The sequence below is a fragment of the Harpia harpyja genome, chromosome 8, assembly GCF_026419915.1.
Source record: "Harpia harpyja isolate bHarHar1 chromosome 8, bHarHar1 primary haplotype, whole genome shotgun sequence".
NCBI lineage: Eukaryota > Metazoa > Chordata > Aves > Accipitriformes > Accipitridae > Harpia > Harpia harpyja.
Window position 1 is genome coordinate 5192774 of NC_068947.1, and position 15981 is coordinate 5208754.

General features: G+C 39.0%; 1 protein-coding gene across 1 annotated transcript in view; it reads left to right on the forward strand.

The window, feature by feature from the left end:
* IL1RAPL1 (interleukin 1 receptor accessory protein like 1) overlaps positions 1-15981 on the forward strand; it is a 750372-nt gene that overhangs the window by 717045 nt on the left and 17346 nt on the right. The window contains exons 7-8 of the mRNA XM_052794856.1: positions 4226-4358; positions 6303-6448. Of these exons, the coding sequence (XP_052650816.1) occupies positions 4226-4358; positions 6303-6448 (279 nt within the window). The remainder of the gene's footprint in view (positions 1-4225; positions 4359-6302; positions 6449-15981) is intronic.

The following is a 15981-nucleotide window of genomic DNA, read 5'->3' on the forward strand; positions in this document are numbered from 1 at the left end:
TCCCTCCTCCTTGCCTTCTGCTCTACTTGAAAGCATCCTGTGTAACAAAAATTGTTCGCCGTTTAGACGGCAAGGAGCTTTTGATTAATTTATCTTGAACCCAGTTGGCTAGAGTTGAAAGTGCAGTTTTATCTCAGAGAGCAGCAGGAACACGTAGCATTATATAGTGCAATTTTTACAAAAGTCAGCTCAATACAGTAAGAGCATATTCATCTTCAGAAATAAGGGCGATGGAGAAATATGCAGCTGAACCTTACTTTTTAGGTGTTCTCTTACATGCCTTTATTGCACTATTTCACGGTAAAGATAATTATACTAAGAAGTCAGAAGTGCCATTTTTCTCTTTATCCTTTCTTGAGGGTGTTTTGGGTTTTGGTTGGGTTTTTGTTGTTTTTTTTGGGGGGGGGTGTGTTAACAAAAACACCAACACTATCAGTTTCACTTAATAATTCTAATCTCATGCCTTTGGACTTTTCCAGGGTCCATAAAAAAAGCAGTTTACCCAGGACGTAACTTGAGACAGAACATTCTCAAGAATTTACAACGTCTCACAGCAAAGGGGACAGAGAGAGAGATATGGATTTCCCTAATAATTTAATTTAAAACATGTAGTTAATTTAAAACGTGTATTTAAATTCCTTCAGAGACAGACTATAAAACTGTAATAATCCAGCATTTACAGGAAAATTTAAATTAATGGCGTAGAAAACATTACATATCCATTCATCAAACTTTCACAGTTTTCCAATCACTTCTACAGTTTTTCTCGGCACAGAAAACACACGAAGGGAAAGAGTTGCATAGGGTTAACTGTGAATGATTTCTTTTAATTGGCTGACAGGTTGGTTTATACATTAGTTTCACCCGAAGCAAAGCAGTTCTTGTATTTATTTACTTAAATTTTGCATGTTTTCTAATAATCTGCAGACTTCTTCAAAACAGACGCTGCTCTTCTTCAGTGCAGAGCAGCCGCTCCGTGCCAGGCTAAGCATCCTCTGCCCGCTCACCTCAAAGGTGCACTTCGAGGGACAAACGCTGCCCGTCCTACAGCCCACTCATTCACACGAGGGCAGCTCTGGAGCAGAGACCGAGATATGCTCCCAAAATACTCTGTCCGCTCGTAATATCGCCCTTCCGTCAGCCTTTGCCCGTTACTTACATGTGGCCGCAGCTGCGAGCGGCTCTGCTCCGCCGCGTGAGCTCCGCTACCCTCTGCAACGAGCTGTGAGCTCCGGAGTAAGAGACCTCCTCATTAATAGTCACAGTTGGTCATTAGCCGGTCACTGAATCTTTCTCGATGACCTGCTAATGAACTTCCCACTGGCTTATTGTGAAGATTGGTCAAGGTAGACAGTGTAGGTAATTTATAGCTGAACACCTGGCACGCTAATGGCCTTTGCTCAGCGACTGTAATCCACACAGTACTACTAAGAGGCATTACATCCTTCCTAATTTATTTCTCAGAAGTAATTTGAAACTTTGGATACTGTGTTTAAAAATATGTTTACTTGTCTTATTTAAGGGGAAAATTTCTTTACGAATTTAATGAGGAGGAAAGCCTTAATCTTACAAACTCTTTTTTTTCTGGCATTTTTTGCCCTTAACAAATGATGTTTATTTTTAAAAAACAAACTTACGAGTGTTAATATTCACCTGTAAAAGGCTTAGAGGCCTGCACAGTGCGAAAGTCAACTCTCAGTGGGTGCCTGTTAGCTAGAAGAGCCTGGAGAGCTTTGCTGGTTCAGTACCTGTGGTGCCTAATCTCTGTGAATCATGGATAAATTGTCCAGAAGCTACAGTCCCTCCAGCTGTGATCTTGCCAATGCTTAAAAGCTAAAAAGTTTCAACCGGGCCTTGACTTGGTGGCAAAGCTCCAGAAAAAGCCCAAGAAGCGACAGTGACGCATTAGGTAGCACTCTTCCCTCTAAGACTGGTAGATAATGCCATGTGGGTTATTCAATTATCACAGGAACTTGCTTTTGCTTTAGGTGTGCAGGTAACTTCTCCCGTTTCAAGAGTGATCAGAGTCCACCATTGCTGTGGTTACTAGGCATTTCACAGCCCTGAACATGTGCTAGATAGGATGACTGCGGTCAAGATATTCATAATCCTTTCAGGTTTTGAATTTTCATTTTCACATGTTCATGTATCATAATTATGATGCAAAATAAAAAAAAAAAAAAAAAAAGCAGCTAGTTTATATCTGCTACGCAACTGCTATAAGAAACTGGGTTTGCATCTGATAAAATGTCCTGGGCACAACCAGGAAGTTTATCATGTTCCATTACAAGTTTTTGTGTACTTGACCCACACGAAGCGTTGTCCCAACGCTCATCTCATTCCCCGCAAATGGCTTCAAGACTGCGAAAAAAATTCTGTCCTTCCAAATGGCACTTCTTGAGCTGTGTAGAGATTGAGGAGGTAGGTTTCCAGGGAGAGGTCCTGACCATTGGTCCCTGGGGTGTGGAAACAGGAGCTGTGGTTATCTTTAGAAAGAGTTTTTGCCCTCTCGCTGAAGATGTTCAGCTTACAGTTGGTAACTTTGCTCTAAATGAGATGAGATTATCAAAATGTCTCATTAGTCAGAGATTTGGTTTCGTACCTTTTGATTACAAATGAGACCCTCCTCTCCATCCTCGTTTCAAGTTCTGGGATACTCCTGTCTCCTTAGCAGGCATTGCTGGCAAAGGGTGCGGCACCACCCAAAAGCTCACGTAATGACTAAAAGCAACTCAGCTCCTAAACAGCTTGCGATAGCAACATAGATGGTACTTGCCTTGACGTTGCATATTTTGATTACAAACATTGGATTCTGCACCTTTTTGGCATGGATGTGTGAGTTCCCGGTAGCGGAGTCAGATGCTGTTGCAGAAAACCACAAATCATTTCAGATAAATAAGACATTTATTTAATAATTAATCTTCTTGTTATACAGCATCCTGCATTTGTTGCCATACTAAAAAGTAAATAAGATGTTCAAATATTAATGCCATATGTTTGAGAAGGACCCGGTCCTGACCCAAAGCAGTGTATTTTTAAGGAAATTCATTGAACCCAGATGGACTTCTCATGGCATCTCGGTACAGAATGAAGTAGTGTTAGAAGTGCATATGGTTTTTTTCCAGGAGTTCTGGTCAGTCAGCTTTAAAATCCTAAGATCAAAAATTGAAAGTGTAAATAAAATATGATTTTGGTCTCAGCAGTAATATAAACTCCATGAAAATACCCTCCGGGGGGGGGGGGGGGGGAACATTCCTTAAATCACAACACTTCTTTAAATCACTGTGTAATTATCCAGTGAAGAAATGCACATAGCAGTTTAGAAGGGTTGATGGATATTGTGACAAACATCTTTACAGCAGTGAATGGGAGATCTTTAACTATGTGGCTGTCCAAAGTATAGCTAGTTTTATCCAATCTTACCAACACACAAAATATGTGCAAAGTACTGTTTCGATCCCTGTACGTGCTGTAGCTGAAACCCCAAAGCCAAGTGGTACTAACACAATATAAGACTACACGATGAAAATAAACCAAAGTGAAGGCGTATTATATTTTTAATTTTCATTGTAATGATTAAATAAGTAATGCTACACATATATGGAATTTCTGCTCCTTGCTGCCTGTACCTAATGGTTATTCCCATTCATACAGTGAGATGTGTCCCACAGTGTACAGAATGAGTTCAGATACCTTCTTTTTTCAGTTTCAGTGTTTAATACTTTCCTGCAGAGATAACTTAGCAATGAGCATACGTCTTTCTACTGGTTGTCCTTTGGAAATGGTACCCTACAGGAATCTACCAGCCTCTTTGCAAAAACCATTGCAAAGCTGAAGTAGCACAGATGTGATTGCATGTCTATTTTACCTAAACTTAATCTATTTTCAGTGAAAACATGGAAATCTTTGGCTAAGTTAGCTCTTTTTTGAAAAAACAGAGTCTTTCATTTCCTTACCAAACATAGAAAACTTGGTGAAAGAATACAAAATTGAATTCTGTTCTTATGTAACATTTAATTTAATTTCTATTGTATTTATTTTCAGAAAATATATTGAACAACAGTTGCAAGACAAGTAGATACTTTTGGACATTTTCAATAGCAGCTGGAAATTGAGGGTCTCTACAGATATATTTTTTTTTAAATCAACAAAAGCAACTGATTCAAAAATGAAATTTTTTTTAGAAATTTTGAAATAACATATTTTCTTACATTCTTTGTAACAGGCGGTTCTGCTAATCTAACCTGCCGAGCTTTCTTTGGATATAGTGGAGATGTCAGTCCTTTAATCTACTGGATGAAAGGGGAGAAGTTTATTGAGGACTTGGATGATAGTCGAGTCTGGGAAAGTGACATCAGGTAAAAGAAAAAGCATTTTGTTTTTTTCAGTCAATATCTTTTTTTGATAGTTAATGTAATACTTGTTATCACAGACTAGCTCAGGAACGCTTTGGGCCCGGTCCCTATTTTTGCAACACCCATTCTTTACCTTTTCAACTCCACCAGTAGAGAACAGAAAAAAATGCACGCCTTGGCCAAATCTGATGTTAGAGGGCTGCAAAAGCAGAATAGCTGCCCCACAATCACTGTAGTGTAACCGACTGGAATTTGCATAGAGATTTTTTCAAACTATGGCAATCTACAATAAGAACCATTAAGACAGTTACTAAGATGAAATAAAGATAGATAAATACATCAAGGAAAACAGCTCCAAAGAAGTCTTCTAAGACATGGAGCCTTAAATAAATGCTGAAGTCTGGCTTCTCTTCTGGAACGTTTTGATTTCTTTTCTTCAAGGAAAAAAACGAGTTTCCTGGGATGTTATCTGGCCTGTGAGAGCCAAGCATCCTGTTATGTGGGCTGCTTATATCTGCTGAAATACTTGTTTTAGAGAGGATCTGGCAATTCGCGTCATGTACTTTTACTGCTCCTGAAAGTGCTGCCTCATTTGGAAATTAAGAAAAAAGTGGGTTCGTATTGAGAATTACATGCTTGACATAGCGTACCAACTTCTATCCGATATGAAGTATCTACTCGGATCTGAAGAGATTCTTTTTTCATTTATAATTCTGTATGTGTGTATGCCACTGTGCCCTATATGTCATGGATAAACCCAGAAATGAAGGCAAATCTAAATGTGCATTACAAAGGAAGCTAAATAATCACGGATGTGTTATCTACAGTGATTGTCTATAATAAAACATAATGAGCTTATTTACACTTCACCTCTTACATAGGAGTTACTATCTCATCAAAAGACATGAAGTCACGCTCATTTTCAGCTTGACCTTGGACTTCTTCAGCGTAACCAAAGCAACAGAGAAAATTCCTTTACCAAAATCAAGAAGGCCACATAGACATTCAAGGTCATCTCCATGTCCCCAGATATAGGCAAAATGGAAGCATATTTCCCCCCAGTGTGCTTTGAGTTTATTCTATAAAGCTCAAGACCAATACACTAAATGGCACGTGACAACCAGATCAGCTGTATTTCGCATCTAAAGCTTTCCTTTAGCCCTTCAGCCAGAGACCTGGCATTCTGAAAACTGATAAAAAAGTGACAAGAACCTCGTTTTGGGCAGGGAGGAGCAGGAAGGCTGGTTTCCACTTCTTTTATCGGGTGTGAGTGTGAGGGAGCAGCCTAGAGCGGTTTGTCATTTGCTTTGCTGGGTTTCTAAAACTGCTGATGGATGTGCTAAGAGGTAAAGAAGGCAATGCAAAGAGAAGTGGAGTCTTAGGCAGGAGGTCTTTTCTTTTATTTATCATCTGTATGAATGAGTGGCATCTGGTATGCCAGTTCTTTCTACTGATTTATAATAGACGGTCAAATTTTATAATACATTCAAGAAATAATTTTTCAGACCCTGCCATAAACACACAGTTTCTGAGTGACATGTTGAAGAGCCTCAGAAAGAGCACAAATAGTGGGTTTGGTCCAGACTCCTAGTGTGACCCTAAAAACCCAAATAACGGTTTTCACTTTTCTTTCTTCTAACATTTCAAGACTTCACATACTACCGCTCAGGGTCTCCATCAGAGTGTGCAATAATATATTATCAGTGTGCACATCATCCTGCTTAAAGACAATTAACTGAAGCTCTCATTAACATTTACAAAGCCAAACCTCCTCATTAGAAGTGAGGAAGAAAAGGGCATGATATAATTTAATTAAGATTTCATCAAACCATAGCCAAATTTGAAGCCAGAGAGTTGTGAATTGTAAGTAGCATTATTATGTCATGATTGTCTAATGCTCCGCTATGATACAAGCAGAATAGCAGCGATGGTTGCTTTTTTTCTCAGGGTTCTCAAGGAGCATCTTGGGGAGCAGGAGGTTTCCATCTCGTTGATTGTTGACTCTGTGGAAGAGGCAGACCTGGGGAATTACTCGTGCTACGTCGAGAATGGAAATGGACGCCGACATGCCAGTATTCTTCTACATAAAAGGGGTAAATATGCAGCTTTTCTCTATGAAATGGTCCATTATAGGGGCAGTCAGCCTGTAGAGATTCCTTCTGATGCAAGCCTGAATTTTGGCTTCCTGAGATATTAATAGGCAATGATTATTTTTTCCCAGGTGTTTGTCCAACTTTCAAAATAAAACAGAAAGGTTGTTATTAACTATGGCTGTCACTGGGAAAAATACAGTAACACCTTTTAATTATATTTATATAGAAGATGCATTTAATAATTCATGAACTCTGAAACTAATAAAGGCTCAATAGAGAAAAAAATAATAGGAAGCCACAGGTAATACAACTGTAATAATTTTCTGTAAGAAACAAACCCAAATATTAGAAAAGCCAACAAAAATGCATTCCATTTCTATCAGAAATGCCACCTAAACCCCATGCCAGGGGAGCTCCTGCACAGCCCGACTGTGGACATTTTTCTTCTAACACATTTGTTTAACACCAACATTTCTGAAGTGAAGTATCATGACAGAAACTTCTAAGGACCTTCCTGTTTCGACTCACCGCTCACATCCCGTGATTCCAGCCTGCCTAACGGCCGCGGCCATCTCCCATGGAGATAATTACGGAGAGGTGGAGAATCTCTTGCAAAGCAAGGTTCCCAGATCCACTTTGTTCACTTTACCTCCCAGAGGGTGCTCCACATGCCTGGGCTTGACGTTCCCCACCCTTGTGCAGCATCCCGCTGGTTTAAGAGAGCAAAGAATAATTAGGAGCAGTGTCTGTACTTCGCTGTCATTACTGCGCTTTTTTTAGGCTCTTTGTAAAGGTGAGCAAAGCGGGTTCTTACTGTGGTGCTGAACTGCTTGTGGCATCTCAATTTATATCAAAGCAGTGGTGTCTTCCCTAGTTTTAGTCTTGTAGTGTGCAAAGTCTGTCTAAGTTTAAAAGGAAGCTATAAATCAAGATAGTGTGACTCATTTATTTAAACGTATTTTGGGGGTACCTCTAATTAATTGAATAGAACTAATTGGTAGCCATTTTTCTGGACACTTGTCATTGCCTCTTAAGCGATGCAGATGTAAATAACCAGATGTTCTGCTTAGCCTGGCATTTGCCATATTTCCTTGAATTTACTGAGAGGGGAAATTAACTTGCTAAGTAATTGAACCTCGACAGTTTACCAGCTAGTAGCCATATACTCCTAATTCAGAGTCATTTGAACCCAGAGCAAGATCTTAACCCAACAAACACTGAAATCCAATGGCTTGTCTTCAATAATGAAATTAGTGCACAGAACACTGAAAATAAAGAATTTTTAAGGCTTAAATTACTTTAAAACCAATACATAATTAACTGTCGTGTATTAAAGTCACGTGCTGATGGTGAGTCCTTATTTTCCCTTCTATACAAGCTGTAGCTGCAAGACTGACAACACATAGGTCTTTTCTGTTCTGTGACCAGCAGCTTTTTAATCTAACAGTGTGCCTGCATAAATTTTGCAAGGGTCTACTTTCCTTGTTTCCTTTCTTGGAGAAATCAGTATGTCAAACACACCACAGTATGTGGCATCATGATGACATGCTTAAGAGGGAGTAATCTCAATATTTAATTGCCCTTATAAATAGCAAAAAGCTAAACATAGCAAAAATTCCCCCAAATATTTTTTTTTTCCTCTTTAAGTAAGGCTGGATCTGAAATTGTGATTTGGAAACAAAATCTGTTGTGCCCTCAAAAAACAAAAGGTACCTGTTACAAGCCTTCTACATACTTTGCATGTTGACAACTGTTTCAGTGAAATGATAAATTAACCATGACAGATAAAAATTTGAGCTAGTCTCTCAGGTCTCCTAGGAAGAGGAGCTTTGCACTGCTTGCTCAGTCTCCTGTATATCACCATGACAACATTTCGGTTTAGGTTTCCTTGTTTAGATCCATATTTAGTCTCTGCTAGGAATAAGTTAGCTGTTTATTAATTTCTGATTATTGGCTCACTTAGAACAATTGGGACCTAACAAATAGGTACATTTTCTTCCTGAACACCGAGGCATTTGCAGAGGTATCAGTTTTGGCTGGTTTTCTAGTTAGCGATCTTTTTTCCCAGCAGTATAAGCCGACGAAAATGCTGAATCTGGACTGTTCACTGGATACCTGAAAAAGAAATTATAATCCTTCTTAAACTTCATGTGTGGTACATTATCACCAGGATCAGAAGGGACAGGGAAGCAGAAAGCTCTGTTACTGAACAAAGAGCGTTCTTGGGAAAAGAGGTATTTAGGGCTAAACGCTGCAGCGGGGGTTCAGGTACAAAATTTAAGCCTTTCAAACACCCTTGCAACTGCTGCTTCGCCCTGGTCAGTATATTCTCTGTAAACTTCAACTTCCAGAGGGAGCTTTTGGATATGCCTGCAATTACACAGGCCCTGAAAGGGCAAGAAGTTCAGAGTCTAAATCACCGGCAAAAACCTGGATGCATCTTCCTCGCTCTTCCCAGTGCTCAGCCCGGCGGGGACACCCACTCACCTCGGAGAAAACACAAGCAGGGTCCTTCCGATGGTGGTCCCCACCACAAACCAGTGCCTGGCACATTCAGCCGGGGACCGGGGGCTTCTGCTCCTTCCCTGACGTGGCACTGGAATGGAAACCCGGAGCCTGCCTTTTCCCCAGAGGAATTTTAGGAGGGGAGCGGAACACAACATCACTTGTGCAGGACAAGAGAACCCAGTTTGGGCATCCAGCACTGGGAGAAAGCTGGGGCTCCGGGTACCTCCCTGGAGCCCAGATGCCAGCCCTCTGCACCTCGGGGAGCTGAGCCCCAATTTTCTCCTAAGCTTCTTTTTCTTTCTGACTACCAGTGGAGAAAACCTATGATCTATGTTTTTGTGCAGCCAGCTAACCATTTTTAGGCTCCTAACTTGCCTCAGATGCTGTGCATAGGGAGCATTTAACTCAGAGCTAAAGGCAGTAGAGCATTTTAAGCATGACAATGGCAATGCTGTTTCCTTTTCTGGTCCATTCCCACGAAATTTGTCCAAAAATAATCAGAAAAAGAGAGGGATCAGAACCCAGGAGATTTAACTTTCATTCCCTTCCTCTAGCTGTTGGCCAAATCTCTATCACCTTTACAATAAACAAGTTATTTTCTCGTTTGTGTGAGCAAAAAAAAAAAATCTACTTGTTATGATCTAAGGCTGATTTTGTTACTTATTGGTGATAGCTATCATCTATCATCTGTAGCAGTTACAGGTTAATGTTCAGGCAGGTAGAGGAACCTTCTAGAAATTAATTTTGAGAGTGGTACTGACAGCAGCTAAGCACAAATTTATTAACAACAGACCACATATTGCAGATGATATAAGGGGTGGATCACACACTATAATTCTATTTTTTTCACAGGTTTTTAATTCAAGAAGACAAACCCATAGTCTGTCAATGTAGTACATAAAAATGTAATGCATAAGGAGAAAGAACGCTTTTCTACAATGTTATGTATTGAGAAGTATGACTTTCATGCTGGATCAAAGCCTTCGTAGTCTCATTTAATCATAGACTATGTTGGAAACACAGATTATTACCCAATTTTGTGATTTTTTTTTGGTGGAAATTCTTGTCTGCATGTCTCCAACTAAAACGCCAAAGCAAAAATAATCTCAAATTCTATCTTGGTATTATTTTTTTAATCTTATTCATATTATTTTAAAAGCTTAATAATATACCTGTAATTTTTATGGGACAGACACCAGAACTGAGAGCAGGTAACATACATTATGCATTTTTTTCAAAGTATCTCCTTCCCTTTCTTCCCATTTTCTCTGTGCTAATTTCCTGGGCCTCTTTTATGTTTTGGGTTTGTTTTCCTCTGTTTTAGGTGTTCTCAATGGGCATATATGGGTCTTGTTGACTATAGGTTAATGAGAGATGGCTAAAACAACTTTTTTCTCGGTTGGGACAAAAAAAGACTTTCACTGTAATAAATTGTTTAGAGGTATAGATTTGTTCTGTTTGAAATTGTCCGTGAGAATATCTGTTTGAAAAAGATAAAAGTTAATATTTCCTATAGGAAATTAATCTTGAGGAAACCTACAAATAGGTAGGCATACTTTAAACTCATCATTTATTAATGCATAAACATCATATTAATATTTCCTGTACAATTTAACAGCAAATTCTGAATAGCAAGTAATTCTGAATTTTCGTCATATGGTTATTAATGATAACAGAATTGCTGACGAGCACCTTAAATTACAGTGTCATTCACATAATACTGTAAATCTGTTTTATTACTTAACGACTTTAATATGTCAAGGTTTTGATTTCATGAGCATTTTCAGTGATTAGGACACGATTTCACACAGTGGTAGTGAATGACAATTACGACTTAAAAGAGAAAAGAAACTAGTTCTTTTCTAACCTCTGCAAAGAAACTGCAGGTGTTATAGCTCCCTTTGCCATAAAGCTTCACGATGCTTCTGAAATTTCTGAATGGGAGCTCATCACATGAGATATGAGAGCAATGAATTTAATATTTCAACTTCTGTTAATTTGTCCTAATTACTTGAACATTCCAGCAAATCTCTGAGTCTCAGTGGAAGCAAAACTGTTGTAAAACTCTGACCCACTTGGTCAGTTAAGACCTTACACATGTATACGTTCCAGCATATAAAGCATTCAGTTTTTATTCTGCACTGCAGGAAAAGCTTTTCTGAGTTCCTCACCAGGTTTTAGAATTGGAATTGAAATTGGATTTGATTTCATTTGAAAGGAATTGATTTTTCATCCCCCTATGGCCATTGAAGAAGCCTTCAGTGGCAGTGCAAAGCTTCAGTCGCCCAAGAGGTTCATGACATAGGGACAAAAGTCGAATATTGCCTCCCTTCCTGGCCCAGACCTAACCAAAAGTGACTGTTCTTTTTACACTCAACCTCATCTAAAATCAGTAAATTAGTAGAATACTAGACTACTGCCTGACAGAAACTCTTCATAAGACCATTTTCTTCATCAGTAAGGTTTCTCGCTACTTTTAGAAAATTGGACTAAGACATCTCCATTAAAAAGGTTGGTCAGATTACTTGGCATGTGCCTAAATCTAACTTTCCCCTGACAAATCTAACTTTCCTCTGACAAAGTGTCAAACAAGTTGGTTTGTTTAACAGATTCCTTTTTAAAATGGTTTTTGTACCACTTTTATCATAGTTCTTCTCTTTATATAATGTCTAAGTGCAGTTCTAACCTTGATTGGCAAGGATGAAAATATTTTAAAATAAAATGTCACAAATTGTTCCCATAATCCATGCAGAGCTAAATTATTCATTAATGCTATCCTCAGAAAAAAATGTAAACAGTATGTTTTATGATCTTACATCCTTGGAACTTGGTACTCCATTTTTCCCCACATTTTAGCACCTCCCAGTGCTTCTTACATTCATTTCTTTCAGAAGATCTAAAAGAAGTAATCGTGTGGGCTGTCTGATTTCTGTAGTGCAATAAGCAAATAGAAGCTCTCCTAATCAGTAAGGTTTGAAGTCATACGCAATTCATTTATTTGGGGAAGCTAACCAGAGATTAATGCAATTCCGCACCATGACACTTTTTTCCTTCAACCTGAAGTATAAACTGCCTTTAAAATGCAGTGTTCTGTATTTAAATGTGGTAAACTTCAGCAACATTGCAGCATCTATATTTTTTCAACCTTATCCTCTTTTGAGCTAACGTACTGTTGGAGATAGTGTAATTATTCTCCTGCTGGGAACAGGTATCCCACACTTCTCAGAAGAAATAAAAATGTCATCGGTAAGAATATACTTCTATTATAATAATTTACTATCTCTATTATAATAACACTGGAAATGCAACAGCACCAAGGCTCAGATATGCTGCCTGCCATACCAATGAACTGGTTAACAAGATCCCTGTCTTGTATTTGCACACATGTATACATATGTACATATAATCCCCAACCCGACTAGTTCTTTTTCATAGATGAATCACAAATTTGTATTATATATTGGTCTAAAAAATAAAGTGAGATAACTGGGTCTCAATAGCTCTAATAAATAAAATGAAACTACTGCAATGAAAACCGTATTAAAAACTGTAACTATATTTAGCCACCTTAAGTCAACTCTGCAGACATCTACAGGCATGCGTGGCCTATGCTGGCAGAAAGCATATACTTTGTGCTAAGAAATGATTTCATAATCAAGCTAATGAACATCCCAAATCTATTTCTACTGGTATCAGAAGTATTATCGTTCTACAATAGCCATCAGTAATTATGCACAACAGTATTCATAAAGCTATCTAGGTACCTTAAATACAAACAGATTTTGTTTAGAATGTTGAAACAAACAAACAAACAATCCTGAAAAGTAGAAAATAGATTTTTATATATATATATGTTTATTGGATATGCATATGCTGTATAAAGCTGTGGTTCCATATGCTGTACTTTGGAAAGATAAATTGTTTTACAGCCATGCCATAATGAATACTGTATTAAGCGGGGGGGGGGGGGGGGGGGGGAAGAGAGAAAAAAAGCACGCACTTCTCCATTTTTAAACTGTGAGTATGGGTTTCTTTCTTCCTAACCTAAACTCTGCCTACTGTTTACTGCTGATGTCTGAAATGAGACTCAGATGAGTATTCCTGTGTCAGCCAGCCTCCTCCTTCCTTTAGAAGACACACACCCATTTACAACCAAAGCTGCACGTTACGACACATCCGTCTTGCGTTGGTTGTCAGCATCTGCCTTCTTTATCTTCTCTCAGGTGTCGTCACGAGAGCTTTCGTATTGTCTTCAGCTGCTCCCCTTTCAAATTTTATTTATTACCTTTATGTTTCATTTCATAATTGAAGTCTATGAAAGCATACCTAGACAAACTGAGGACTGTCTCTAACCAAACCTTGCAGCTTTGTGAGTTAAATCGTCCAAGACAAGCAGAGAATGGAAATGAGCTTTGGCCACAAAGTTGCAAAGATTTATGTATGCGCTAACCTGAAGCTCCGTGAGTAGTCCTGTTGACTTCAGAGGGATTACTTATAGTCCATGAAGTTAAGCAATCTGCGTAAGTGATTGCAAAATTGAAACCTTAGATAGACTGTAATTGGATTTTGAAACAGGCTCAGAAATTGAATACACAGATATAAATCACATGTCCTCGAAGAGTTATAAATCACAAAAAAAGAATGTTTGAAATATAATTATTTTTCTTAGTAGCTCAGCTGTATGTGGACTAATGAATAGAATAAGATTAATTTTAAATTATCACAGATCATTAAAAGTAAAGTCCCTGAAGCATGTCGTATATGTCAAAAGATAGGAATCTTTGAAGGCACCCTTCTATTTGCTTTCCTGTTACAACTACAGCTACGATAAGTGAATTACCTGCATGACACAGTGAAAGGAAGTTTATCAAATATTAAAGCCGGTGAAGATCAAAGATCTATCCGACAAATGTGCCTATAATTAGGACAGAATCGGTATAAAATGAGTGTGTTTATTACCAGCCCTATCGTGCCTGGTATTTGGAGAGGACGAGTACTTTGTTTTAATTAGCCATCTCTTTCACTGGGTTGCTTGGCCAAAGCCTCCTGATAAGGAAAAAAAAATTGTAGCCATTGGTCAAAATGCTTGTAACAAATCTTGTTTTAAATTGAAGCTATTTATTCAGAAACCAATCTACTACTGCTGCAGTAATCAATGTGTTTTCCCTTGGAGTAGAACTGTTCCTGTGCTACTGGAGGACTATTGTTAATTGCCTGTAACTAAATGATTGCTGTGCTTCTGGATGTAACTCCCTGGCACTTGCTCATTTGTTGTGTTTAACAGAACGCCTGTCCCCCTAAGGGTTAGCCGAGTAATTTTCCTCTACTATTTTCTACATTCAGTCTCAGCTCCTTAAGGAGGGCCAGGTCTGTAATTTGAGCAACGTAACATAGAGGCTAAATAGATTTTAAAAGGCTTGCACTTTTCGTCTCTCCCCTCTGATGTGGAATTCTGCTGAAATTGAATCTTTTTAGCGTGTAGCCACTACAGGAAACTTGAGTTTCAGCAGGAAAAACAGATCACACTTCAAAGGGAGCGTAATGCCTGCTGCAGCAACTGTGTTCAAATTGCAATGCAAAGGGCAGAATAAAGCAGCGGAAACAATTGTTATTGTGAAGGTAACCTTACACTCTGACCTTGTTGTTACACTTTAACTTAGCTTTAACAGTCACTACGTCCTCATTGACATCGTTGACATAGGCATCACCAACGCCCTTGGCGCTCGCAGAGCACCTTTCAGCAGTAAGTAAACCTCTCCTACGAAGGAGGCAGAAGCACCCTCCCCAGTTCACACTGGGAAAACCAAGGCTCAGAAATGTGAAACGGCTGCGGTCACCCAAGGGGCCGACAGCGGAGGCAGGACCGAGCCTGAAACGAACCCAAAGGCCTGAAAGCCATCGACTTGGTGCGGCACGGTGCCCGGACCAATCCGTCCCGCCTTCCACCGCGCTCCACAGATGCGCCTGTCCCACTTCCAGCACTTTGGGGGTCAGCTCAGGCTTTTGCAGGGCTGGGCGTAAGGATGGAGCGGTCTGCCAAGCTAATCACTGCTCCTCTCTGCCTCTGAACCCTGACAAATAACGCCCAAGACAGGGAGCGAACGTGTGCTGATAGATGTTGTCCAGCACAGAGGAAAATACGAGCTTGCTATGCTAGATGGATAGAGCATAAAGCTTAATTTGCAAACAAATCTGTTTAAGAAAGAACCACCTTATCCTTGTGCTCATAAGTGATCCCTATGGGCTCAGCAGCAGCACATGAAAAGGTAGTTTCTAGTATGTTACAGGGTAACTTAGGGAATTTTGTTTGCTTCGGTTGCCTAGTTTAGGACGGTTTCACATGTGTTTGAGTAGACTTTACTGAAGTAAAAATATAGGCATGATCTTGAATTATTTTACGGGGAAAAAGATAACTAAGAGGGACTCTGTTGGCAAAAGTGATGCAGTGCGGTCTGATTTCATGCACAGTGACAGAGAACAGATGACTACCTGCAGTTATTTATTCCATTTAATCCCGAAATCGTTAATTTAGGAAAAACTTTTGTTTTCCAGTTGTAAAGTTTTCCCTTGCCTTTAATGAGTCATAACAGCAGGCACATAAAGAGTATTTTGTGACTAGCAACCCGAAATATTAAAGCCTTTCTTCTAGTTAGCATTGAACAGCTGCATCACCTGTAGTACAAAATGATAAACAGGGCATAGGAAGCCAGTGCAGAGTAATTTCCATTTCCATTTATATTCTAAAATACTGTATTACTTGTCTATGCAAACAATTTTTTGTTGGGTGTTTTTAATAACATTCCCCTCTCTGGACTAGAAAAGTATTGAAAGTCTGAAATAACCATGTCGGTCTTAAAAATATCTAACACAAAGGAGTTTCCAGCACAGTTTTGGAGAGAATGACATGGAATATAAATGCCTTTTTATTTTATTTTATTACATTTTTAGTGTCTTCTAGAGAGCAATGAAATCTTCTTACAGTTGCCTCAAAAATAATAAAAAAAGTGTGTGATTCTCAGTAGACG